Source organism: Nothobranchius furzeri, chromosome 6 (genome assembly GCF_043380555.1).
Source record: "Nothobranchius furzeri strain GRZ-AD chromosome 6, NfurGRZ-RIMD1, whole genome shotgun sequence".
Lineage (NCBI taxonomy): Eukaryota > Metazoa > Chordata > Actinopteri > Cyprinodontiformes > Nothobranchiidae > Nothobranchius > Nothobranchius furzeri.
In genome coordinates, this window is record NC_091746.1 from 44,745,475 (window position 1) to 44,770,332 (window position 24,858).

Here is a 24,858-nt window from a genome sequence, read left to right on the forward strand (position 1 = left end):
GCCTAGGACACGCTTGAGAGACTATGTCTCACAGCTGGTCAGGGAACGCCTTAGATTTCCCCAGAGGAGCTGGCCCAAGTGGCTGGGGAGAGGGAAGTCTGGGCTTTCCTGCTTAGGCTACTGTACCCGCGACCCAACCCCGGATAAGTGGCCAAACATGGATGGATGGAAAGACTGATGGACTAGGATTTGAAAACCTTGACTGCGTGAATCCACACTATCACTTAACATTCATGGACTCACTCATCTTGTCTTAGGACGGGAATGGCTGTTGTTGGTTTAGCATGCATAAATCAGCGGAGGACGACTTGGCTAGCAAGTTATAACATCAAAAAATAAAGATCCAACATTGTAGCCAGACAACTTCAATGTAAGATACTCCATCATCATAATGACCCATACATCATCATCTTGCTAACTGAAATAAAACTAAATATTATTAAACGACACACATACATACATACTGTACATGTATGTACATCCTCTTGGTTGGTTTGAAGGTTCAGAAACTAAGTTAATATTCTCTCATAGAGATGGAATTTGCTCTTGACAAGCTCATCACCCAGACTATCATCCCTGGATCTCTACCAGGATACAAAGCCACAGCGACTGAGCCACACACTCTTTCCATTTCTAATAAGACTGTTACTTCAGTCTTCTTGGCAGATTTCACTTGGAAACTTTATCTCTCAGTAAAACATCCAGATTTATTTTAATCCACCTACTTATAATGTCAGAGGAAAATTCGACTCATCATTTAATAATTAGAGGCTGCCTGAACTAGCAGTTGTTAGATCTTCAACCATTTCACACTACATGTGTTTTATTTTAACATTTCATTCTATTTTAAAACCTAAAACAACCCTAAAAATTGACAAAATTTCAAGCAGCCTATTATTTTTTTTACAACTTTTTATAATAAATTATTAAAATGTTTGCCTCTAAAAGCATACATTTGTGAAATACTGTGTAATTCTTGGTCAACACTGTCACTTCTCTTACACATACTCTTGCTGGGTGCAGTCAAACAGATTTGAACTTGGCACAACTTTCAGGATGGTTCTGAGGCAGTGACTGGATGCATCCAATCATAAACAAACAGCAGGTTTGTGTCCAAAGATCACTTCTAGCTGATGACGCCACAGTTTTTTTTAATGAATCTTGTTGTGAGTCATTTAGGCTCCTTTTTGTTGGATCGCCTCCACCGCGTAAAGCATTTCTTGAACGATTTGAAAGAGACAGGAAGAAAAACTTAAGAGGAAATCCATGTAGCTCTTTAGAATCTTTGATCCTGATTCATTCTTTGGTTTCCCACAGTAAAAAAAATAACAAACACCTCAAACTTTTAGAGTAATGTCTTCATTGTAAAACTATGATTTTGCTTGTCAGAACACTGAATCATGAAAAGGGTTAACTCATGAACATGTGTCCCATGATGCAATGCAGGCTGGGATCTGGACATCCCCATTCCAGGTCCGACACTCACCTCGGAAGAGGAAGAAATGAAGCGTCTGATTAACTGGTCCCCTTTTTATTGACAAACCCACCCATTTATACATAATGTCCACATATCTCACAGCTTGTGTGCATTTTTATTTACAGGTTAGCAAAATCACCAAGACAAGGAGAAAAGCTAGGCTCAAAGTTCCTCAGATGTTCTTTTATCCTTTAGTGACTCAGTTCAACTCTGTCAGACGCTGGTCTCGATGTGAGGAGATGTCCTGCAGTTTAGCATGTTGGACAGGAGCCTGTGCTGTTGGTGGTACCTTACACACACACACACACACACACACACACACACACACACACACACACACACACACACACACACACACACACACACACACACACACACACACACACACACACACACACACACACACACCAAAGGAAACACATGAATTCTAGCACCCTCCTCAGGTCAAACAACTGTTGTTAGATGTTAATTTTACATTTTTACTTTAAGTGCAGAAAATTAAATCATGCAAAATAAATCCATGGCAAGACCTCAGACTAAATTATCTTAATAATGAATTCATTAACTTGGAAGCCCATCTCCGCCACTTCGATAAAAACAAACAAACAAACAAAACAAAAATAATAAATAAATAAATAAATAAATAAATAAATAAATAAATATTTCTTTTTTGCTAAGTCATAATTATGAGATAAATGTTTATTTTTAATCAGAATGACAGGAATGGGCTTCCATACAAATTGAAAAGCCTGTTATAAAAAAATGTTTTTTTGCAAAGTGTGCTACATAAATCATTTCAAATAAGCTTTTCAGAAGAAAATAACCTAAAACTGCTAACTTACTTGTTAATGACCCTTTGAATCTCTCTGTTTTCTGCCTCTTTAAGTTGAATTAAAACTTGCTTCAAGATCGGAAGCTCCAAGTTCAGATACTGAGCAACCTGAGGAGAAAGGTGAAATATTTTTAATGATGTGGTGTAAATGGATATATAATAATAAAATAATAAAAGCATTCTGAGACCACTTCCTTAAAAAAGCTAATATTGGGAGTAATTTCTAACCCCGTTCTGCTTTTACTCTACCTGGCTGAAAAAAGAAAGTTAATTGCCTCTCTTTTGAAACATTATTGTGTTACAACATTTCCTCTATCAGAAGTTAAATCTGCCAGGTTACACGATTAAATTATTTCATTGCAGCATTTTAACAACATCTGTCAACACCGACAGGGCCTCTCTGTGTTCTTTAGGGGCTGACACTGATGCTATTTATTTTATCATGCCATTTTAGTAAAATAAAACATGCAAATAAAAAAGTCTACATAAAAACCCAAATAAAAACTGAAATACATCTAAATAAAAAGTGTAGTTATTAAGTCAGCACACTCACATCATTGCTAACTTCCTCTTCGTACATGTCCATCAGAAAGATCTTCATGATGTCATCAGAGGGTCCCTGCAGTATGCGCTCCCACAGCGGGTAGTCCCTGTTATTCAGCTTCTTCTTCTCTGAACCAAACACCCACATCCATAACATTACACGTAGTTTTCATGCAGTATGATGATTTATTTATATTAAACATTTGAATGGATCAACCACACCTCCACTCTGGTGAATGCAGTACAACGCAAACTCCTGGGGATCGTTTTCTATCTGGTGGAGCCAAACAGAAATATCAACTTTAAACCTTTGAGTGGTGAATCTAGATTTTTTTATATATAGCACTAACTAAGCAAAGCTAACCTTGAATTTGTGTAGGAGCTGCACGATGACTTGATCTGTGGTCATGTTGCTGGAGATACGAACTTTAGTTGAAGTACCAAAAGATGGAGTGAATATTGAAGTCTGCAGAAAAAAATGGGATGTTTTTGTGGACTGGTCCAAGTAAAGGAAAACAAAAGGTTTATTTATGAAAATTATAAAAGCACAAAAGGACAAAAATAAATGTTGTGAATTTACTTTATAATTATAAAAGTGTCCGTTGATTGAGAAACGATGCTGTCTTTCTTCCTCTTGTTGTGCTGCTGGCTTCCCTTTGCTCCTCCTCCTTTTGACCAACGAGGCGTCGCTCATACAGCGAAACAGGTTAGTCTCTGCCTCCAGCTCTGGATTCTTCTGCCTCATCGGACGCAGGGTGGCCGTTTCATACACGGGAGGGCCTGTGGGTCATAAAGAAACACACACAGCATAAAGAAATCACTTTAAATAAAAAATGTGGGCCAAAATATATTTGGAATTATTAACCAAAAATTCCACAACAAACCATAGAAATGTGACAGACTTTCTGGCTATAAAACATTTGATTTGCAAACCTAATTAGAAGAAAAGAAATTAAAAAATGCAACAAAAAACTTAAGTTTAAGATAGTTTTTATTCTGTGGCTCACTCTTTAAAGCTGCTGAAACACTTTTAAACCAATACATTTTTGTCAAGGGCCATCAGCCAAATTTTTTACTTAATATTATGATTTGAAAAAATATTTTTATTCATGTTTGCTTTACTTTCCAAAATGTTTTACTTTGTTCATTTTTTCCACACTACTATCTTTTTTTATAAAAACTTTTACAATATAGAAGCCACGTATCCTCATTTTCTCAGGTAAAATTTTTATTTTACTCTTTATACTTTACTTTTTCAGTTTAAGTTTCACATCTTTTTTGTTTTTCCATCAAAACTTTTAAATTCTTTTACTTTTAAGGATGATATGAAAACCGAGCTACTTATTTTATTCAACCAACTTTTAGTTTAATTTTTAAACTTTAAAGATACGTTTTTAACTCTTAACAAAAAAAAAGCCAAACTTTGTATTTCGTGTCATTTTCATTATATTCAGGTTTCTTTTATTGGCAGCAAACCAATGTTTAAATTGTGCTCAAGTGTTCAACTACACTGTACTTGGAATTTGAAATTAGCCTTCAAAATCAGTGACCACCAAAGAGAACACCAATGAATTGAAATCCTACATTTCTTCAATGGAAACTCCCAATGCCACAGCCGTGGTGGTGCAGTTGGCAGCACTGCTGCTTACCAGCAAAATGGTAAAATGTTTGCATGTTCTCTGTGTGCATGCTTGGTTTGTCTCCCTGTGCTCTGGTTTCCTCTCATTACCAAACATGTCAGGAAATGTACCACATTACTATACCCACAATTATAAGGTGATTTGGATAAAAGTGTCTGTTAGTAAATAAAGATAAATTCAAGAATTCAGGAAAATCTCACTAAGCGACTAAGGCCTAGTCCACACGTAGCCGGGTTTTTTTAAAAAACGAATATCCGCCCCTCCAAAAACTTGCATCCACACCACCTCGTTTAAAAAAAAATCTCTGTCCACACGTACCCGAATAAATACGTTGTTAAGGACATGCCAGACCTGTAGGCGGCAGTACTTCCCCCGTTCTTAACCTCGTTCTTCGTCTGTGGTCTTCCTCAAGGAGCAGTAATTCCGCTTGCAAAAACAAACAAGCAAAAAGCGCTTGGACAATTGATAAAGCGAGCGCAGCTCTGAGGGCATCCATGATGTCGGCTAGTGTAAACACAGGTCGCACACGTGATGTCAGCATTTTTTTGTCGCGGAAAGTGACGTTGCGGACCTTAAAACTCCGGTTTTGTCTGTCCACACGCAGACACCCAAAACGGAGAAAACGCAGATCTTCACTTTGGCCGGAGTTTTAAAAAAGATCTGTTTTCGTGTGAAAAAACTCAGTTTTCCTGTGGATGACAGGCCAAAACGTAGAAAAATATCTACGTTTTGGCATATCCCCGGCTACGTGGGGACAGGGCCTAAAACATCTTCAAAACTTAAGGTGGCACTGCTTTTCATCTCTGTGTATCAATAACACCTTCATCAAAATGGCTACAGATGACTTTATAACCATTGTTTGTTACGACAGCCTGCGGCTTCGTTATAAAATGCAGCCAGGAACTGTTATTGTGCAACAAGGAGTTCTAATTATCTCCCGACACAGAAACGCAACAGAGTCCCCCAGGAACATAATACTGAACAGATGATGATTGAGGACAATAAATTCTTCTGTTGTCAGATGAGTCCACGCTTCAATAACTGCATCGGTTTCTAAAAGATTAAACGGATTAAACGGATGAATAAACAAAACTCTCATTTACTGTACTGTCTTGGATCAAATTTAAGGATTTTCGTTTTTTTCTGCTGCATTCAACTCAGTTCAATGTAAAAGACGGAACTTCATTTGACAGTTTTGCTGAGAAAACATAGCCTGGCAAGTGTATAAATATAGTCTGGCTATGACTCAGACAGAGCTTAGTCTTGGGGCGGAGTCTACGTTTGTCTTTCAGTCTTTCTCCGCATTGCAATTGGACAGCGCTAGGACCAATCAGAGCAATGAACAATGTCACGTGTTCATTGCTAAGGAAATCAGAAACAGGTAAGCCTGTCAAAGAAGAAGACAATGAAGCAAATGCATCCATTTGGGATATAAAGGACTTATGTCCTTATATCTGCTCCTGTCTCAAAGAAAAGCTCAAGTCTAAATCATCTAAAGTTGATGTCAAAGCCATTTCAAATCAGAACCGTTTTTTTTAATAGTTTTTCTCTGTGAAAGCGCTGTCACTAAGCCCGCCCAAACATCGAAACAATGTGATTGACCGGATCTAAAACTGTTCAGCCCAACAGTAGACCTGCTGAGGCTACAACAGAGTGTGGCTAGACAAACCTGCAGAGCAAAATCCTGCTACTGCTATAGTTCGTCTAGATTTCTAGGCTAGAAAAAACAAAATAAAGGGAACTTTTGAAATTGACCTGGTAGAGGATCTTTGACCACTGTTTCATGTGCAGCCTCTGACTCTGCCACTTCGTCTATCTGGTGAAGATTATTGTATTCTCCCCATCGTGACATACTGCTGCAGAGACAGAGAGACAGACACACACCTTGAGACCAGATATCCTGAAACCATGCATATATTTAACTGTTGATATGGAAACTCATGTGCAGCACAAGCTGCTGAAAACCTGAAGTCTAACCTCTTGCTTGCCACTGGGCTGACAGGACTGGTAGGATCAGGTGGGAGCAGAGGTGCAAAGGGTAGAATCTGTTTGTCATCCTGTATTTTCAACCTAATTGGTCGCCGTACTCCCCAGGAGATATTCAAGTAGCCGTCCACTATCACCTGTCCGTCTGCACACTGTTACAAACAAACCCAAAGAGCTCTTTATGCTGTGCTGCATCACATGTTTATGTAAGATACATGCAAAAACTGCTTTAATGCATTAAAAGGTTACCCCAAAAACTTTAACACTTTAAATTATCACTTTCAAAATGGTTTCAGTGGTTCTTGAGAAACTTGAGAAACTCAACTGCAATAAAGAAATGAAAATGAAATGAAAAAAATGAAATGAAATGAAAAGCGTTATTTGTCCCAGGGAAGGGAAATTAGAGTTTCAGTACACACAATTCAGAGATCATACATACTGGGCAAGACACATGACAAGAATTGGTGACTGTGGACATTTGCAACCGAGTTGCGCTACCTTAATAGAGAGAGAAAAGGATAACATGAGGAATGGATTCGGGAGGAGGGGGAAAAAAGGCACTTCACAGCTGCTCTCCCCCCAGGAGGGCAGCTTTGCTCTGCGAAAAAACAAACAAACACCTCAACAGATAAGCAACAGATAACAAAACACAACATCACAATAGGAAGGCAGGGGGGGCTGGGATCCTGTTTCCCCCAGCGAGAGCAGCCATGTACGGCATGTACGGCTCAACCACTGTAGACCACAGGTGGGAGGGAGATCTTGGGAGGAACGCAGAGCACATTGACCCTGCAGGTTGATGACCTCACTAGGCAGAAGTCCACAATCTGAAGGCGGGGGGGGGGGGGGGGGGGGTGTCAGGTTTTTCACAGCATCTGTCTGCATTCCTTCCTTCGTGGGGGTTGTTGTTGTTGGCATCTTGAAGGCTGTCTTGGCATCAGATTTGGATAACAAGACTTTGTTTGGGTCAGGCAGAGATAATTTTCCTCTCTGCCTTCAGTCTGTAACTGGTCATTCCAGTCCTTCAGTGAAGCCAATTTAGGTGTTAAACATCTCCACACCGGTGACCCTCTCCGAGATGACATCCATTTTGCGCACTAACACCGGTAACGCAGCTAGGACATTGCCCAGCTTACGAATCACCTCGAGTAACGTCCCAGTCTGTGAGGTCTCCGCCCGGGCGGTGCTTCCTGTGGGTGCGGGTCGCCCTCCAATCGCTCCCGTCTTCCCAAATTTCCAGAAAACCAGATATTCTCCCACTCCAATCAGAAGAAATCCAGTGATCATCAGGCCAAATATCCACATATCTTCAACATCCTCAATGGACAGCTGAGAGAGACATACGATCCTCCACACCTTCCAGGAATCGAGCGCATATCCCGCTGCGTGTGTCCCTTGCTGGCAAGTGGGAGCCCCCTCCTCCGTTCTCATCGTAGAAAAAATCTTATCAATCGCGTTGAATGACCATTTAATTAAATCCATTTCTGAAAAAATAGGGATTTCCAGAAGAAATGCAGAGAAGCGCTCTGTAGGCAGACACGACAAAGAGCCTTGGGAAAAAAGATAAGGGAGCAAAAGCAGAAGCGTCTGTACTCTGCGAGTGACGGAAGAAGAGGAAGGGTAACTCCAAATGAGTGAATGCAAAGATCTTAAAGGTGTAGAACACTTGTTTAATCAACATATTTGCAGTGGTCTCTGGTAGGAATGAATGCCTTGCAAGCTGTACTCAGGGTCCGAAAAGCCCAGAAATACCTGAATCGCTCTGCTGCAGCAGAGTGGTACAACACGGCAGGATGTGGAGGTTTATTTCCTGATATTTGGACATCTTGCCTTGGATTGGATAACAGCAATGGAATTCTAACACTGACTCTGTTTGCTCTGCGACATGGATGTTTTATCTCCACCAATAACACAAGCCTGGAGAAGCTTCTGAGTTGCTAATGCTAACGATTAACTTTTGCTAGCTGAGACGCATTCTGCTGTCTCCTGGATGCTAAAACAACGACAGCAATCCCCGTCACGAGCCAAAATGGGCAAGTCCAAGCGACTGCTTGAAGTAGATAGGTCGGGCTTTTCCAATTCTGGGGTTTCATCGACTATTTTCTATCAGAAGCTAATGCAGGTAATATGTGTAGGAGACTATTTTCATGCTCAGCGTGCATGAAAACCTCAGCGTGGCCGATTAGTATCAGAAATAATCATTAAAAATTGGTTTGTCAGTGTTCCACACCTTTAGGTAAATAATACGTAAAACATATAGCTCTTAGAGAACATGTGGAAGACTCTCAAGGTGTGAAATTTTAGCTTAACACTTGTAATACTCTTGCAGCCATTTTGTGTTTGGGAATGCTGATTAGCTGTGGTGGCCATCTTGAATCAGACTGACATCAAAAGGTAACCAGTTGGAGTTAAACAGTTGTTCATGGGATATTTAACAAACAAGCACACCCACACTGACATCAACACAACAAATATGGCCCACCTTGTGCCCTTCTACAGTACTGGATAATAAATGAAAAACAGATTTGAAAGAAATCTCAGGCATACCTGAGAATAGGTGAGATGCAGCTGAGTCTGGTCCTTTAGGAAGCAGTTGTAGGTGTTCACCAGAGACAGAAACGTTGCTCTAAAATACAGAAATGTTAAACAAGGCAACAACAAAGAAGCAAGATGAAACATAAACTTTTAATTCAGATAAGAGCTAAAAGCATTGGCAAAAGAAAAAATCAAAACCTGGTGAGGATCCTCCCATTTCCTGTTTGGATGAATGCTGCGTTCATCTCTGTTCTGCTACTGCAGAGGAAAAGACAACAATTAAGGAGTAAACACCTCTTTTTAGTACACATAGCTACAAAAGGAAAGCAGGCATGGCTAGTCATGAAACAATGAAGCCAGAACACAAACACTGCAGCCTTGAGCAGATGAGTCCAAAGGCCATGCTGCTGCTCACGCTGCTAAATAAAGACTCTCCTGCATAACCGCAAACAAAGACGGCCACTGAAAATGGATTTATCACCAACACGGTGTTACTACTTCCAAACATAACCACGGAAATAAGAGTCTTACCAGCTCAAACGTGAAGATTTTCCTGTGAATTCAGCGTCTTTGTCTATTTCTTTCTTCTAAGCTTTAAATACCTTCATTCCTTCTGTGCTTCTGAAGTTTTTGTTATATTTATTCTTCTCTCTGCAGCCGTTGCTTCTCTCTTTCACTTTCTTTTTTTTCCCCTGCTCGTCTCCAAGAGATTTAATAACAGTACTCCACCCAGTAACCAGTGATGACAGCGTAGATTTGTTTACATTATGGTCAGAGTCGCTGAAAGCTGTGACTGGAAATCGCTGCTCTCTATTCTGTGTTCGACTGATCATTGGTATTTCTGAATTGTTGTGAATGTGGCAGCCGTCTGAAAACAAGCAGTCCACATGACTGACAGTTTCTTTCATCTTGTTTTGCCTCAGCCTGTTTGCTGGTTAAAAACATCTCAAATATTCAACAGTCATAATTATAAAACCTTCTCCACTCCCCTTTGACTGACGTTTCTTTTGTTTAATAGGATGAATAAAGAAGTGCAGAAAAGTGCAAAATACAGATTTCAGTGCAGCAATTCTTAGATAATGTAGAAAAAGCAACATGTTTTTTGAAAGAAAGCAACATTTTAGATCAATATTGCATCAATAAAATTATATACAGTGTGCTATATTGACATAAGCATGTTTAAGTCACCCTTTAAGGAACCAAATTTGCAAGTCAGTACATGGAAATTAAAGGTTTATTTGACATTTTACAATAAGAATCATTTTATTAATGTTACACAGTGCATTATTAAGCATTAATAAACAAAGGATCCTTTTGTTAAAGTTGCCATTATTGTTAATTAAGTGTCCAGCGGCAGTGTGTAGTTTCCTGGCACTAGGGAGCAGTCCATACATTTAAGGGTATAGTTTTACACCACATCACCGTGACTGTTGCTAGTTTAAAGAGACAATATGTAGTTTCTACCATTACTTTCTGCAAATATCCATCAAAATGTTGTTGAAAATTAATGAATTGGTGCCCAGTTGCAGAAAAAAATTGGCGGCTTTGTAACATATAACCATAAAAATCTGGTCTGGGCGACGCCATATTACTATACAAATGGTTACAAAACTTGCATCACTCAATGTTATTGTTTTACACATTCACCTGCTCACATGTTGCCAGTGGTGAAGGGGAGTCTGATGTTCTTGTTATTTTGCTAAAGTTTGCACTCCTCAGAGCTTTTTGACCCTAATGGGCATCTGTTGATAAGGTCTTACTCCAACACAAAAATACTGCTTTTAATGTAATTTCAAATTAAGTATTTTTTTTCCCTTTTAAAATCTGCAAAACATTTACCACTGTATTGTTTTACTTTTTAGTTATTTTTAAGTTTATTAAAATGTTTATTTTGCCCTACATATTAAGATTTAAAGACATTCCTCAAGATACAAACTCACAATATGAATAACTGCTGAGGCACCAAGTCATCTGTATATTTACATTATTTTAGTTGACATTAATCTATTTTTTATTTGTTATTCATCTCCTTTGGTAATCTGCCAAACAAAATACGACAGGCCAAACACAATGAGCACTGTGGGCTTTTTTAGGAACTAACAGTCAGATTTGAAAGAGAAGCTCAGATGAATTATTGAGAGCTGCATTCCATATCTGCAGCTGTTCAAACTGGTTGTTCTGTGGAACAACTTCCTGTAAGTGGATTCCTGAACAGACCTGTCCCGGTCATACAGACGGTCATACAGAAAATCATTAAAGACCCATCACACCCTCTTCATACTGTTTTCGAGTGGCTGCCCTCCAAACGCCGACTTCGATGCCCATGCTGTAAAACACAGAGGAGAAGTTCCTTTGTTCCCAGAGCTGTGCTTCTTCTTAATTCTCAGTGCAGATAGGGGGAGTGTGCATTACTTGTATGTGTGTGTGCATGTAGTTACGTGTGTGTGTGTGTGTGTGTGTGTGTGTGTGTGTGTGTGTGTGTGTGTGTGTGTGTGTGTGAGCCAAAGTTTTAATCATTGTTGGTCATTCACATGTGAGTTTATGACATGATTGTGTATATAGGTTTTTATGGGTTTTACAAATGTGTAATTTGGATGTGTTTTTAGAATTTAGAGATTTTAGTGCCGGCTGCTTCACAATGCTGTCTCGAATTGCCCCTCGGGGACTAATAAAGTTGTCTTGAGTCTTGAGTCTTGAGACTTGGATTGATGCACACCTAACATCGAGTTAATGTACTTAGCCTTTGTGCGTGTGTGTGTGTGTGTGTGTGTGTGTGTGTGTGTGTGTGTGTGTGTGTGTGTGTGCGTGTGCGCTTCAGATTTCCATATCATGCATGAGAAAAATGGCTACCTGAGTCATGACGTCAGAAAAGCCTTTTGATAAAGGAAACACCTTGAGCTCTAAATGTAGCCAATCAACATACTCACTGAGGTGTGTTCATTTTTAGAACACTGACTGAAAAGATCTCAAGCTCTTTTATGAAAAGCAAACAAAACCCCCACATTTTGGTTTGCCACTGGACCATTCATGCAAGAACATTTTTGTGTTTTGGTAGCAAATGCAAATTTAAACTGGTGACCAGCATGAGGAAATGGTACCAGGCCTGTTGTGGCTGCACTCGGCTCTTCCACATGCTGTTAGATTACAAGTAAATCTTGTCTCCTGGAACTTCAGCCATACAATCAAATAAATGACACCAAACAAGCAGAAAACATTGTTTGGCAGAGAATTTTTGGCATTATCGTTGTTGGTTAAAACCCACAAACTCAACTGTTCTGCTCAAACAATAAATACATTTTCTGGCTCCGTTCAAAAGGAATTAAACAGAATTAGATTCGCTGTCAAAAGTGTCAGTTAATTAGTAATTAGAAGTATTAATGCATTAATTATTACAATAAATAATTAACCAACCAAATACTTCAACTTTCTGCTAATTTAAACTGATTTTAGAAGTTATTTTAAAGCAAACATTTCAGAAAGCAGTTGTTGATGTTGCACTAACTGGTCCTATGGTGCTTTGTTGTTGCCTTTTAAAGATGATGTTCAAGTCTTTACGTGGATAATGACACACTCAACCAGTACGCACCCAGTCTCTGACTTTATGACCTTCCTTTTCCCTTCTTCATAGATTTGTCTTTCTGTTATACCCCGTCCTCATGGCACATTTACGATTTCTTGATTGCACATTCTGATCTGATTTTATTTGGGTCTACAGGTTTCAAACCTAGACACTTTGTCCGAGGGAACAAAATCACGATGGAACTCCAGCCATAATAAATGTCAATTGTGAGATAAACTTTTAAAATTACAAAATAAATGACACATTGACAATGAATTTGGCAAACATTTGTCAGTAGTTTAAGATGAAAATGTTTGATTCTTTTTTATAGAAAACAATAGGTGTACGTAGTGGTAGTAGCTCCAGCTAAAGCCTTCTAATTTGATTGTCAGAGGAACGCTTCTTCCTACCTGTGCAGTTCAGCCTTTAGATCTCCTATTAAATTGTTGCAGGTCCATTACATGTTTCGAGTCTTGTTTATGAATCTGAGTGACTGTGTTCAAAGGTCTGGTGTATAGTTCGTGTGGCGGGAGGTGAGCCTTTGCAGCAACACCGCAGCAGCTGGTTAATTATTGCAAAACACGTTGAGACAGCGTTTAGAGGGAGTGGCTGACTGACACCAGATATGACTTGCCTTCAGAATGTGTGTGTGTGTGTGTGTGTGTGTGTGTGTGTGTGTGTGTGTGTGTGTGTGTGTGTGTGTGTGTGTGTGTGTGTGTGTGTGTGTGTGTGTGTGTGTGTGTGTGTGAAGAAAGAAAGACATTATGAGCCACACATGACAGAAGCATGCTGGTGTGCATTCAGCTGCAAAATTAGAGGTAGAAAAAGGGCTCACATAGCCAACATAGAGCACTACATACCACAAAATGGATATTTATGTGGTGCAAATGTCTTTGTGTTTTTTTCACCGGGAACTTGGTTGATTTGATTTGATTGATTTGATTTTTATTGATTAGCATTCAAATATTCCAATGAATACAGAATAAAGATTACCACAAAGCAAGAAACACAAAACAAGGCTAATCAAAAGGTATTGGCTGAAGCATTTGCTTATTACGCCAACCCTTTTAAGAAAGATCTTTTTGCATGAAGCTCCTGGAGCTGCATGCTGAGAATAAAACAAAACAAAACAAACAAACAAACAAGCAAAACAAACAAACAAAACAAAAAATGTACACCTTAGATAAGTAACTACATCAAAGCAAAACAATCAAGAGGTTCAGTATTATTTTTGCTCTTTTCATTCTTGGTTTATATATTTTTCTAATATTCTATTTTTAAACATATTTTTAAACAAGGACAATGAACTACATCTTTTTAAATCACTGTCATAGCTATTCCACAGGTTGACTCATCTAACAGAAACACATCTCTGCTTTACAGTTGTCCTTATCTTATTTTTGTTAAAGAATTCTGTTCCCCTTAAGTCATATTGACTCTGTCTGACTTTGAACAGCTTCTGAGTACTGCAGCAAAGCAAGTTATTTTGTGCTTTATACATTATCTGTGCCATTTTATGAAGTCACAGAGAAAATGTCTATCTTTCACAGGTACACAACAACAGCTACACCTATTCACATTCTTAAAGATATTGGCCAAATTTTATTTGAATAGCATGTGTAAAAAGTATTACAGTCTCAGGTGTAAAAGGTTTTTGGATTTTCACAGCTGATTTTTTCATTATTTCATGATAATAATGCTATCGCTAATGCTAACAATCAGTATGTGCTAGGATCTACTTGTAACTAACTTTTTATACCTTTTTAAATCCAAATTTCTGGTACATTTGTTTGATTTCAATAAAGTATAAATGCCACGTTACAACACTCAATTAACTGCCTAGAGCATTAGCACTCTGCTATTTGCAGTGAGGACACACAAAAACATTATAAAACGGTTAAGCTGTCGTTTTGTGGCTGTTTCTAAGCAACCGTTTAATAAAACACTCCACAATCTCTTACCTGTTAGAAAGGGATTGCTGTAAACTCCAGCATTTTCCGTTTCAGCTCCTGTTTTAAGCCATTGATGACTGATCCACTTCTGCTGTCTTCTTTCAGTATGTCTTTTTTTTAATCGAGTCCTTTGTGGCGCCCTACATTTGGGACTTGAAAAAAATGTTTGTCTTTGTCCCGATTAGAGTGACTGTAATAACCATAGACCGCTTAGAAATTTGGCTTTTTAACACTGTGTCACCAAAGTAAATAGTGTTCTGCAGTGCCGGTGTTGTGCCATAAATCGACTCACTGCCAAAAAATGATTAGCTTAGTTTTGTCCAGTTCGGAAGTTGTTTTAAGTGTTGCTATTTGTCTTAAACGTTCACAATGAGGATATATTAATCCTTTTTGCAATATTTGCGATTGAAAGATGGTTTGTGGTAAGAACTGGCTTTCTTTATGTTACAGCCTTGATACTAAAAAATAAATAAACAATGTAAAATGGCGCCCTGTATTGAATGTAAACGTTGTATAAATGTAAATAAACAATTCTCCAGCGATTTGATTTTTTCCCCTTCCTTTCTTTAGTGGCTAATCATTTTTTGGCAGCGAGTCGATTTATGGCACAACACCTGTGGCTACTTCCTGACCCCCATCTGCATTTGGTGATGTAGATGCAATGTCATGTGAAACATAGCGATTGGCTACACTGTTAATAATTAAATAATAATAATTAACAGCAACAACAACAACAACAATAATAATAATAATAATAACAATAATAATGTATAAGTTGGATCACAAACCACTTTGAAGCAACAGGAATATGTATTTTGAAAGTCTTTGGGGCAAAATAAACGGCTTAAAAAAGTTGTGCCTGAATAACGGCAAGGGAACATTATTTGTATAGCACCTTACAACGGTATAAAACCGACCAAAGTGCTTCACAGATAAAAAATATACACAACATAAAAATGCATAAAAACTAAAGCTTAATAACTAACACTGATAAAACACTAAAAAGACTCTCATGCTGATTTAAAAGCCAAATCATGAAAATAGGTTTTCAAAAGAGATTTAAAACCAGACAGTGAAGAGGTCGACCTGATGCTCAGACGCAGAGAAATTTGAAAAATACTGTAAATCTAAAATGTTTTATGATAATCTAATTTAATTTACCAAGCATAGATAAACCTTGATCGTAAGTGTGGTTGTGATTCGGTCAGCAGGGGGAGGCAGGGGATAAGTGTTCAAAATCAAAACTAGATTTGGGTCAGAGGATTTGGACACAGATTTTCTGGTAGCCTTTTCTTCTGTGTTTTTACTTTTCATATTTATGAGAAAAGTCATTGATGTTTTCCTTCTCGTTGAATTAATCAAAGCCTTTTTGTTTAAAGAGACTGGTGAGTCATTATTCTGCAGACGTCTGAAAAAGATGGAGGTGTAGAATAGCTGTTATGTGTCTGAGAACAAAAACGCATCAACACAGAAACAAAGACTGAAAGAAACAAAAACCCTAAAACCAAAACCAAATGTATTGATATAGCACTTTTAAAAACAGCAATACAGCTGACCAAAGTGCTTCACAAAGGAGCATGAATTATCCGTAAAGATGACAAACAACAAAGAGTTGCAATGCAAAGATCCTAAGACAAAATACATGTAAAAAAGAGGAAAATCACCAAAACAATATGTAAAAGCAAGACTGTCAAATGAATATACAACAAAACAAAGAAAACCAACTTTATTTGACCTCCTCTGGTTGTTCAACATTCTGTTTGAATAAACTGACACAAATTATAGAATAAAGAAAGATAGTCATCACTTTTAAGGAAAAAGGAAAAAAAATACACACAACAGTTTTTGATTAACAAAAGGTGACATGTTGGTTTTAAAGAATGAGCATTGCTGTTGACTGCCGACAATAGTTGAGTCCTTTTAAAGCAGAACGAATAAGGGGCAAATACAGTGAAATGCCATTCCTTTCCTAAAATAAAACAGGATGTTCAGGCTGGCAGGCAACAGGTGGACATAAAGACTACCTCCTGGATTGTGTGTTTGTCACATTGTCATGCCATGAGCTACTGTGTGCATAGATGCTGGTCAACATTTAAAAAATACAGGCTGCTTTTACACCGCTGTGACATCTACCTGCATAAGGATGACAAATACGATGTTGCATTACCGATAACGTTAACCCTCTGGAGGCAGGCGTTGCAGATTTGCAACAGTTAAAACCTACCTACCTGTTTACTCCACATACGTATGTCATGAGCATTTTTTAACTCAGAAGTACCCCTGAAGGACTTGTTTGTCCTTTTATCAGAACTTATTTTGAGCCTGAGAGGGTTAAATCTGACTCATACTAACAGCTGAGTCCTGACCAGCTGCTGTTGCTGTTGTTGACCGCCGTGCATGCAGATGGCTCTTTAGACCTGGAGCCTGTGGAGCTTAGAGCAGAGCTGCAAAATCTGACTGACTGTACTGGAGCAGCTGCTGTTGTCCATCACAAAGTTGGAACACACACGCACACACACACACACACACACACACACACACACACACACACACACACACACACACACACACACACACACACACACACACACACACACCAGCTAGCTGGTGTTGATCTCACAGAGCTCATGGCTGTGCCTGACTACAACGTGCGCGGACAGCGGTCCAACAAGAACATCTAACCTGAGGATACGAGATTATTTAAGTTTTCCTGTCCCTAACCTTTGTTTGGATCAGTCATCACAGAAGCATAATGAAGATTTTGGAACGCGTAGTGGTCTTTCAGCTAATTTTTGTCCTCTCGGCTTCCAGCGTACAGAGAGGTGAGAGAAACTTGGGTTATTACAATAAGGGCTTTGGAACCACGCAGAGCTTCTGCATGATTGATGTCCATCTTTATTACTGGGTTGTTGTCTTGTCTGGAAAACTGATGAAAATGCCAAAACTAATTCAAACACAGAGAGAAACCAAAACACCAAGAAAATAATATGATGAGAGATCCAGAAATAAACTAGATACAAAGGAAGAAGAGCATAATTTGTTTCTAAGTTTCAGTTTTGATTTAGTCAACCTTAAAACAAAGAAGGTTCCCCTGATTGACAATACAAACAAAACAATCCAGTTTAGCCTTCCTCCAGGTCAGCACATCTTGTGACGGGAGATGTTTAGAGCTTCAGCTGTGTTACACGTTCTAACAGGACCAGAACAACTCCATCTCGGGCAAGCTGACCCACAGACGTGAGCAGATCTTAGTGCAGCTGTGGATCAGGACATGTGATATGAGGAACGTATTAAATGCTGGAACAAACAGTGTATGAGCAGAGCCTCGAAACGCGCTGCAGGATGTTTTCAGTTAGAACTGCATCTAGCTTTTCTTTCAAGATAGCCTCTGATCTTTTATCTTTTATTTGTTCTTTTATTGAAATAGAGGTGTGCTAAATTATTATTAATTAATTAAGGTAAAATAAAAGTTAAAAAAATCAGAGAAGCAGTCTGAAATGTAAGCGTTATGATTAGAAACCATTTAGCTGGGTGATCCTGTCCTTGGAGAGGGCCGCTCATTCAGATACTGCTGGAAGCCACTTCCTGTTAAAGGGGAGTTTTCCTGTCCACTGGAAAGCTAACCCTGACCCTAACCCTCTGTGCTGTGTTTGCCTAGGATGGACATTTGATCTGAATTAAAGGTTTGATGCTAACTGCCTGGCCATGGTAGACAGTTAGCATTTGACATTTTATATTGTACTTAATTTGATTGGCTGAGCTGAGTTAATAGAATCCCAACCTGAAGTGGATTGGATGTGTTAAGTCACCTCCACATCGACTCTTCTTGCTGATAAAATATATTAAAGAGTATCTAATCGTGCTGTAGACATGTGTAGTCAATAATTTGGCACTTTAGTGCATCTTAGTTCAATTTTAAAATTTCTGCCTAAAACTGTCAGTGTTGGAAAACCATAGGATTTAGTGGTTGTTGTGACCAGTAACCACACCATCAGTGAACCAACAACACAGTTCCCTAACACGTCTGACAAATCCGTTTCTCCATAGTAAAGTTGTTAAAAGAGAAATTTACAACAAGTAAGCCCACTTCTACGTTGTACTGTCTTTTTAAGGTAATCTCAGCTACTTTTAAAGTATTTCCTCTGAGAAATATCTTCTTTGTAACATTTTTAATTATTTTCCAAATGTCTTTTCTTAACTTATGTAATCTAGCTCAAAGGAAACACACACACAAAATAAAAAATAAATCCAAATGTTGTATTGAGTATTTGCGTGGATAGCTACAAAAGTCTCGTTATTTTTAATGCTCTTGCATGATTTTGAGCCCAGTGCTGGTTAGCAGTCTCTGACTTTCTGAGTTGGATTTCTGACCTTTGGGGACATCTTCATTTCTGACACAGAACTTCCAAATGCAAACTGAATGCATCTTTAGAAACGCTGGTAGCAGCTCGTGATGTGGCCATTTGTCATGCTTTAGTGAGCAGGAGCTGGTTGGTGTAGCAGCTTGGTCAGTGAAAGCTCAAGTTACAGAATATTGAACTTGGACATTAAGTTGAGCTTTTGCATTTAGGCAAAAATGTTATGCTAGTTCTGCATGAAGTACCCTCAGATGCACACGAGGAGATACAGCTAGCTGCTGCAACTATTACCAAATGCCTACAGAAATTCTTGTAAGTTACCTTGACATGAAAAGCTGATATTGATGCAAAGGTTGTAGAAGATAATGTCTACATGAAACACTATGGAACTTTGGAGGTTAGATTTTTAAAGCAACACTGAAAGAGCACGTTACCCCTAAACCTTGCTGAAAAAACAGCATGGACCATCATAGGTGTTAAGTTAAATTAAAGTTAAAGTCCTATAGTTGTCACACACACTGGCGTGTGGTGAAAATTGTGCATGTGGTGAGGTGCAGGGTTTAAGGGGGGATGCTGTCAACCCACTGCCTCAGCAGCCCTATCTTGGTTCGCATTTTTCAAACAGGATGTGTGGGTGGAGTCTTACTCCAAGGGGTGACTGAAGCTTTAATATTTTCCCCCATCTGCTTCCCACTAGCTGAAACTGGAACTAACCCTGCTGCTGCCTGCTGTAATTGGTGCTAACAATGAACTAACACTAACTGAAACCAGTTAATTCTAAAATAAGCCACAAAGTAAAAAGAGCCACACTTTGGAACAGATGTTATTATAACAAAGCCAGGCCACCATCAGTCCATGATGTTGTAGCCTCCTTCAGCTCCATTAAACACGTGTAAGCCATGCCAGTGTTACCTTTAGTTTTGGGTCTTTACTTTGCCTCCTAAGATATTCTCTGTTTAATCTTTGCCACACGGCCAACAACAACATAAGCAAAATTCTTCTTCTTCTTGGTCATGAAGTTCACAATGCCTCAGTGAATATAAAAATATTTTAATTCTAGTGCCTATTAGAGGAAAACATTTTATTATCATCTTATTCATGTGCTTTTGGTAACAATCGGCAAACTGAGAAAGTTAACTGCAAGCTTTGATATGAACTACAGTGAACAGCTGCTTCCATAAGTAGGTAGAAATCTCCTGCTGGTGTTCGTACCCAAACCACAAAACTGTTAAGTGTTAACTGTAGTTTCTGATCAGCGGAGGGCTACAGACAGCTGTCCATTATGAAGTTGCACATGTTTATGGCTGAAGAATCGTTGAAAGCAGTATGGAAGCAGTAGCTTAGTGTTAAAACACTTTAGTGTTGCTTTAGGGACTGGAATGAACCCATGTAGTTTAGCCATTATGTTTCCTCAGGTCAAAAATTTATTTCTTCAAACCGAGGTCTATCAAAGAGCTATCTACAGCAGACAAGATATTAAACGTTTTAACCTTTCTCCACAGAAAGAGGTCATCACTTTAAAGGTCATGATTTCAAGAATGTTCCTGATAACTAACGATGAATGAATAATGCTTTAATTGTTTCTGACCTTTGCCCCAAGACTTGCCATGGGAACAGAGTGGCTCATTTGTCCACAATAGAAATTAAAACCCTGTGTGTGTATGTGTGTGTGAGTGAGTATACCATATGACAGCTGAACAAGAGACAGAGTCTGTCCACATGGAACAAAACAGGAGAATGAACTGTAAATCAACAGGAGCACCAACAAGAAACCAGAGGTTCGAATTTACAGGCTTTAGAATAACAAACAGATTTCATGGGAAAGAAATTCAGTTTGGAAAAACTGGTAGAGCCCTCATAGGTACTGGAATCAAAATGGGAAGGAAAATTGGAAAGTATTGTTAAATATCACATCTATTAAAGAAGACTTAACCTCAGTTAAGAGGTTTTGTGAACCACTAGAAATATGGGTGATGATGAAAACACAAGAAAACCTTCCAGGACAACCCAGTAATCAAGTGAAACCTCTGCTCTATTGACACAAAGTAAAGGTTGAATGTAGTTGCAGCAAATACCCTCATCCTTTAGCCCAAACAGCTTTATATCATCTCTGGTGTCAACACAGCATGCAGGAACTTTTGTTCCAAACAAGAACTTCCTAAAGGTCAAGCTGGACGAGCCTCTGAAAAATGAGACATGAGTGCAGATGTTTCTCATCTGTTCAGACAAAACACAGACGGTCAGGAGAGGCAAAGGACGAGTTCTATAGCAGTCTACAACAGAGAATATACATCAGTAATCTGAAACTGATATTTCAGACCTTTTCAGACTTCTACTGATAAAGTTTAGCCTCTTTTTAGATTTTCATAATGATTTATGGCAGACCCCCCCCCCCCCACACACACACCACCACCACCACCACACACACACACACACACACACACACACACACACACACACACACACACACACACACACACACACACACACACACACACACACACACACACACACACGCACATACACAAACCAACTGTTCATTGGTGAAATTGCAGCAGTGACCCAAGGGTAAGAGGGGACATTCTTCACATTTTGTAACTGAAAAAGGTTTGTTTCACAAGAGACAAAACGATGTCCTCTAAACCATAAAACTTCTTTTTTTAGGCTTGAGCTTTTATTTCTCCTCCTGGTTTTACTTTACTTCCCCTCCACTCCTTTGTTTCTCTCCTGGTTCCCACTAAGCTGAAAGAGATCCTGATGTCTCTGATCTAACTCCAAATAAAAACCTTTGATCTTGCCCTCATGCTGGAATCATTTCATCCAAGTTTTTTCTCTTTCCAAAAGTATTTTGCTTTTCTGACCATCATTCAGACAGCATACAGAGAATTATTCGCTTGATTTTTCTCCTTGAACACTTTTTTTTAAATTTTACTCAAAACTTGTAATAAATTAGTAGCCTGGCCTGCCAGACTCGTCCTCTGTTTAATTCTGCACAGAGAATGAGTCTGATAACTCACAGGCAGAGAGGCACTTGAGGGGCGGGACTAGGAAGCTCAAAAATGACCAATAAGAAAAAAGACAGAAATCCCAACTGTACCGCGTGACGCGGTAGATTTCTAGTTGTAGTAATAAAAAAAAATGCATCTGGCAACGGCGCAAACATCTTTTATTGTTTTAGAAGAAATGCTTTTAGCTCTTCTGCTTGTGGTTTTAAAGACCTCTCAGTCATTTAGAACAGAGGAAAGAGTCGCAGCGAACTCAGCCGCTGTCTTCGTTGTTTATGAGAAACTGAGCATCGCTGTGTGTGACGTCCGCGACGCTGTATTTTTTTTTAGCTGTAGTAAAAATGGCGTCTGGCAACAGCGCAAACATCTTTGTTTAGAAGAAAGGCTTTTAGCGCTTCTACTTGTGGTTTTAAAGACACGTTCAAATCATTTAGGACAAAGGAAAGAGCCGCAGCGAACTCCACTTCAGTCACCGTGTTTATGACAAACTCGGCGTTATGGTGTGTGTACGATACTCCACGCTGATTGGCTCGGTTAGAATTCTCGCGGGGTGGGGTTATTTGAACAGGAAAGTTCCCAGACTCTTTCTCTGTGCAGAATTAAACAGAGAAGGAGTCTGGCAGGCCAGGCTAATAAATTAGCTCTACTCAAATAAAATAAACTGCAGAAAGGTGATAGTGAAGAGCAGTACGTGCACTGGCCCGGGAATGATCTGAACAAACATTGGTGCAATTATAAATGATAAATGACCCGCACTTGTATAGTGCTTCTCAGAGTAAGGACTCCAAAGCGCTTTACACTACAGAGTATCATTCATCCATTCACACACACATTCACACACTGATGGTGATGAGCTACAATGTAGCCACAGCTGCCCTGGGGTGAACTGACAGAGGTGAGGCTGCCGAGCACAGGCGCCACCGGTCCCTCCGACCACCACCAGCAGGCAAGGTGGGTTAAGTGTCTTGCCCAAGGACACAACAGCAGAATTCTCTGTCCAGAGCCAGGATCGAACCTGCAACCTTCCGATTACTGGACAACTCGCTCAACCTGTTGATGCACTTTTTACTGATTTTTAAATCATTTTTACAGTTTTGGAGAAAAGTGAAAATGTTAAGTACCCCTGTTTGCTCTTGACTCAAAGAAAATTCAAGTCTAAGACCCAATCCCAGTACTCGCACTGCGGTCTTCAGCAATGTGCACTTGGAGAAAGTGTGCAGTAAGGTTCGAGTGCGTAGTGCACAAGTGTGCAAATAATTGCCGAATTGAGATAGGGAGCATTGTGTCATCGATCGCAACGCGTGCCGGGATGCTGGTCACTTTAAAAGGTTTTTTCAAAAATCTTTATTAACAACTTTCAAACAAACAGTAAAGCAATCATTTGAAATACATTTAACTTCATTGCTGCTTTGTCTAAAACATTCAGAGCATCAACTAATAATCCTAAAGTGAACTAATTTCATTAGAAAATACATATTTTCAGAAAAGGAACTTGAGCCTTTTCTCCCGCAGCAATGACTTGTGGGCAATTCCCTTGCTCGAGATCCGCATCGCTGTGGACTTGGGTGAAGTGCAGATTAAGGGTGCAATGGGGTGTGGTCAACTTCCACACTTGAGAATCGGGACACCCTACACACTTGCACTCCTCGCGAGCATCAAAGTTGATGCCAAAACTGTTGTAAACATTTCTCCATGGCAGCTCTGGTGCTAAGCCTGCCCAACGTCTCTACAAACTGTGATTGGCTAGAAACAAAGCTGTTCGGTCCAGCGGACGGCCTGCTGAGGGTACAATGGAGCCTCGACTTGCAGAGCGAAATCTTTTGCTACTGCTATGGTTGGTTTAGATTTGTAGGCATTTTATTTTAGTATTTCTTTCAAATCGATATTCAGTTCTTTTAGTCATTAATATAAATATTTAATATATGCTATTTACTAAGTGGTTGATCTGATTGTTGTAGTTATCTATTTTGCTTCAAACTTGTTATAATTTTCTTTGAAATTTTTGCTACATTGAATAACTCCCTGGGTGCTGCTACAGTATGTCTAGATTTCTAGACTATAGTATTTTACACATTTCAGAGAAAAACTGCAAGTTCAGGCTACAAAGAAAACACAAAACCCTGTATGAACACAATAACATGTTTTGGTTGATCCCATCCCATAATTTTCACTACCAACAGCAGATTTTTAAAACTATTTTTTCACTTTGTTTATTTGTTTATTTAGCACCTCAAATTATCACCTTGTTAGAAACCATGGATGTCCTGCTGGATCACAATGCCACGTTCATCTGTGAGGTTGAATCAAGACCTCCAGCTGACATCACCTGGACCAAGAATAACCAACCAATCATGTAAGTTCACAAAACACATGGATCTTTTTTCAGCCTACTTTTGGACTCTTAATCCATGGATCCCAATCTTTGTTCATGACGACCCTCTTTCCTGTGTCCAAGGCAAACCAGGGTCCCCAGCCCCAACTCCTACACAGATAAAAGTTGATTATTATAAACTTTATACAGACATACACAGTTGTGGCTCTTACAGAGCTTTGATTTTAGTATTGGGTGTGCTATTGGGATTTTATAAATGTATTTTTTACTAATATAATCTTGGCAACATCACAACATCAACACAGGCAAAATTGTGAGGACCCCCTTGAGGGTCACGGATCTAGATCGGGAAACTCTGGGATGGCAAATGTTTCTTTCCAGTGGCATGCACACATATACAAACCTCCTTACAAATTTTAAATCCTCCTCCTTGTGTTTGAATATTCCAGGTACTATGACACCCGGTACTTAACGCGGGAGCAGGGTCAGTTGCTGCTCATCCCTCATGTGAGAGAATCAGACAATGGGGAGTACTGCTGCATTGCCAGGAATGGCGTTGGAGAGCCAGCAAAGAGCTGCGGCGCACTTCAACTTAAAATGAGTGAGTTACTTAGTTTTATTCCAAACTTTTCTTTTGAA

At 39.2% G+C, this 24,858-nt stretch overlaps 2 protein-coding genes across 4 annotated transcripts in view; one reads left to right on the forward strand and one right to left on the reverse strand.

Moving 5' to 3' along the window:
• Positions 1-1,515: 1,515 nt before the first annotated feature.
• rassf6 (Ras association domain family member 6) lies at positions 1,516-13,144 on the reverse strand. Of its 3 annotated transcripts, XM_015976436.3 has the most exons (12): positions 12,983-13,117; positions 11,295-11,339; positions 9,212-9,271; positions 9,026-9,104; positions 6,470-6,630; positions 6,248-6,348; positions 3,433-3,632; positions 3,217-3,318; positions 3,075-3,126; positions 2,863-2,981; positions 2,320-2,417; positions 1,516-1,766 (listed from the first exon to the last, which is right to left on the reverse strand). In XM_015976436.3, the coding sequence occupies exons 2-12, from the start codon at positions 11,336-11,338 to the stop codon at positions 1,691-1,693; spliced, it is 1,092 nt and encodes a 363-aa protein (XP_015831922.1). In that variant the 5' UTR covers position 11,339; positions 12,983-13,117; the 3' UTR covers positions 1,516-1,690. The 3 variants fall into 3 exon arrangements, with proteins under 3 accessions (XP_015831922.1, XP_015831932.1, XP_015831940.3); XM_015976446.3 differs by lacking the exon at positions 11,295-11,339 and having other exon boundaries at positions 12,983-13,144; XM_015976454.3 differs by lacking the exons at positions 11,295-11,339; positions 12,983-13,117 and adding an exon at positions 9,545-9,675.
• A 3,963-nt stretch (positions 13,145-17,107) lies between these two features.
• The window catches only part of musk (muscle, skeletal, receptor tyrosine kinase), a 35,006-nt gene continuing 27,255 nt past the window's right edge, over positions 17,108-24,858 (forward strand). The window contains exons 1-3 of the mRNA XM_054744206.2: positions 17,108-17,346; positions 24,114-24,240; positions 24,669-24,820. Coding sequence (XP_054600181.2) covers positions 17,277-17,346; positions 24,114-24,240; positions 24,669-24,820 — 349 coding nt within the window. The 5' untranslated portion in view covers positions 17,108-17,276. The remainder of the gene's footprint in view (positions 17,347-24,113; positions 24,241-24,668; positions 24,821-24,858) is intronic.

Bases quoted from the DNA above. Each gene is read 5' to 3' on its own strand.
- rassf6 (XM_015976436.3), bottom strand. From the start codon at position 11,338: ATGGGCATCGAAGTCGGCGTTTGGAGGGCAGCCACTCGAAAACA. The intron at 6,631-9,025 runs GTATGCCTGAGA...TGTTTGTAACAG, and splicing joins TGCATCTCACCTATTCTCAG to TGTGCAGACGGACAGGTGAT. The intron at 2,982-3,074 runs GTGTGGTTGATC...TGTTTGGTTCAG, and splicing joins CTGCATTCACCAGAGTGGAG to AGAAGAAGAAGCTGAATAAC.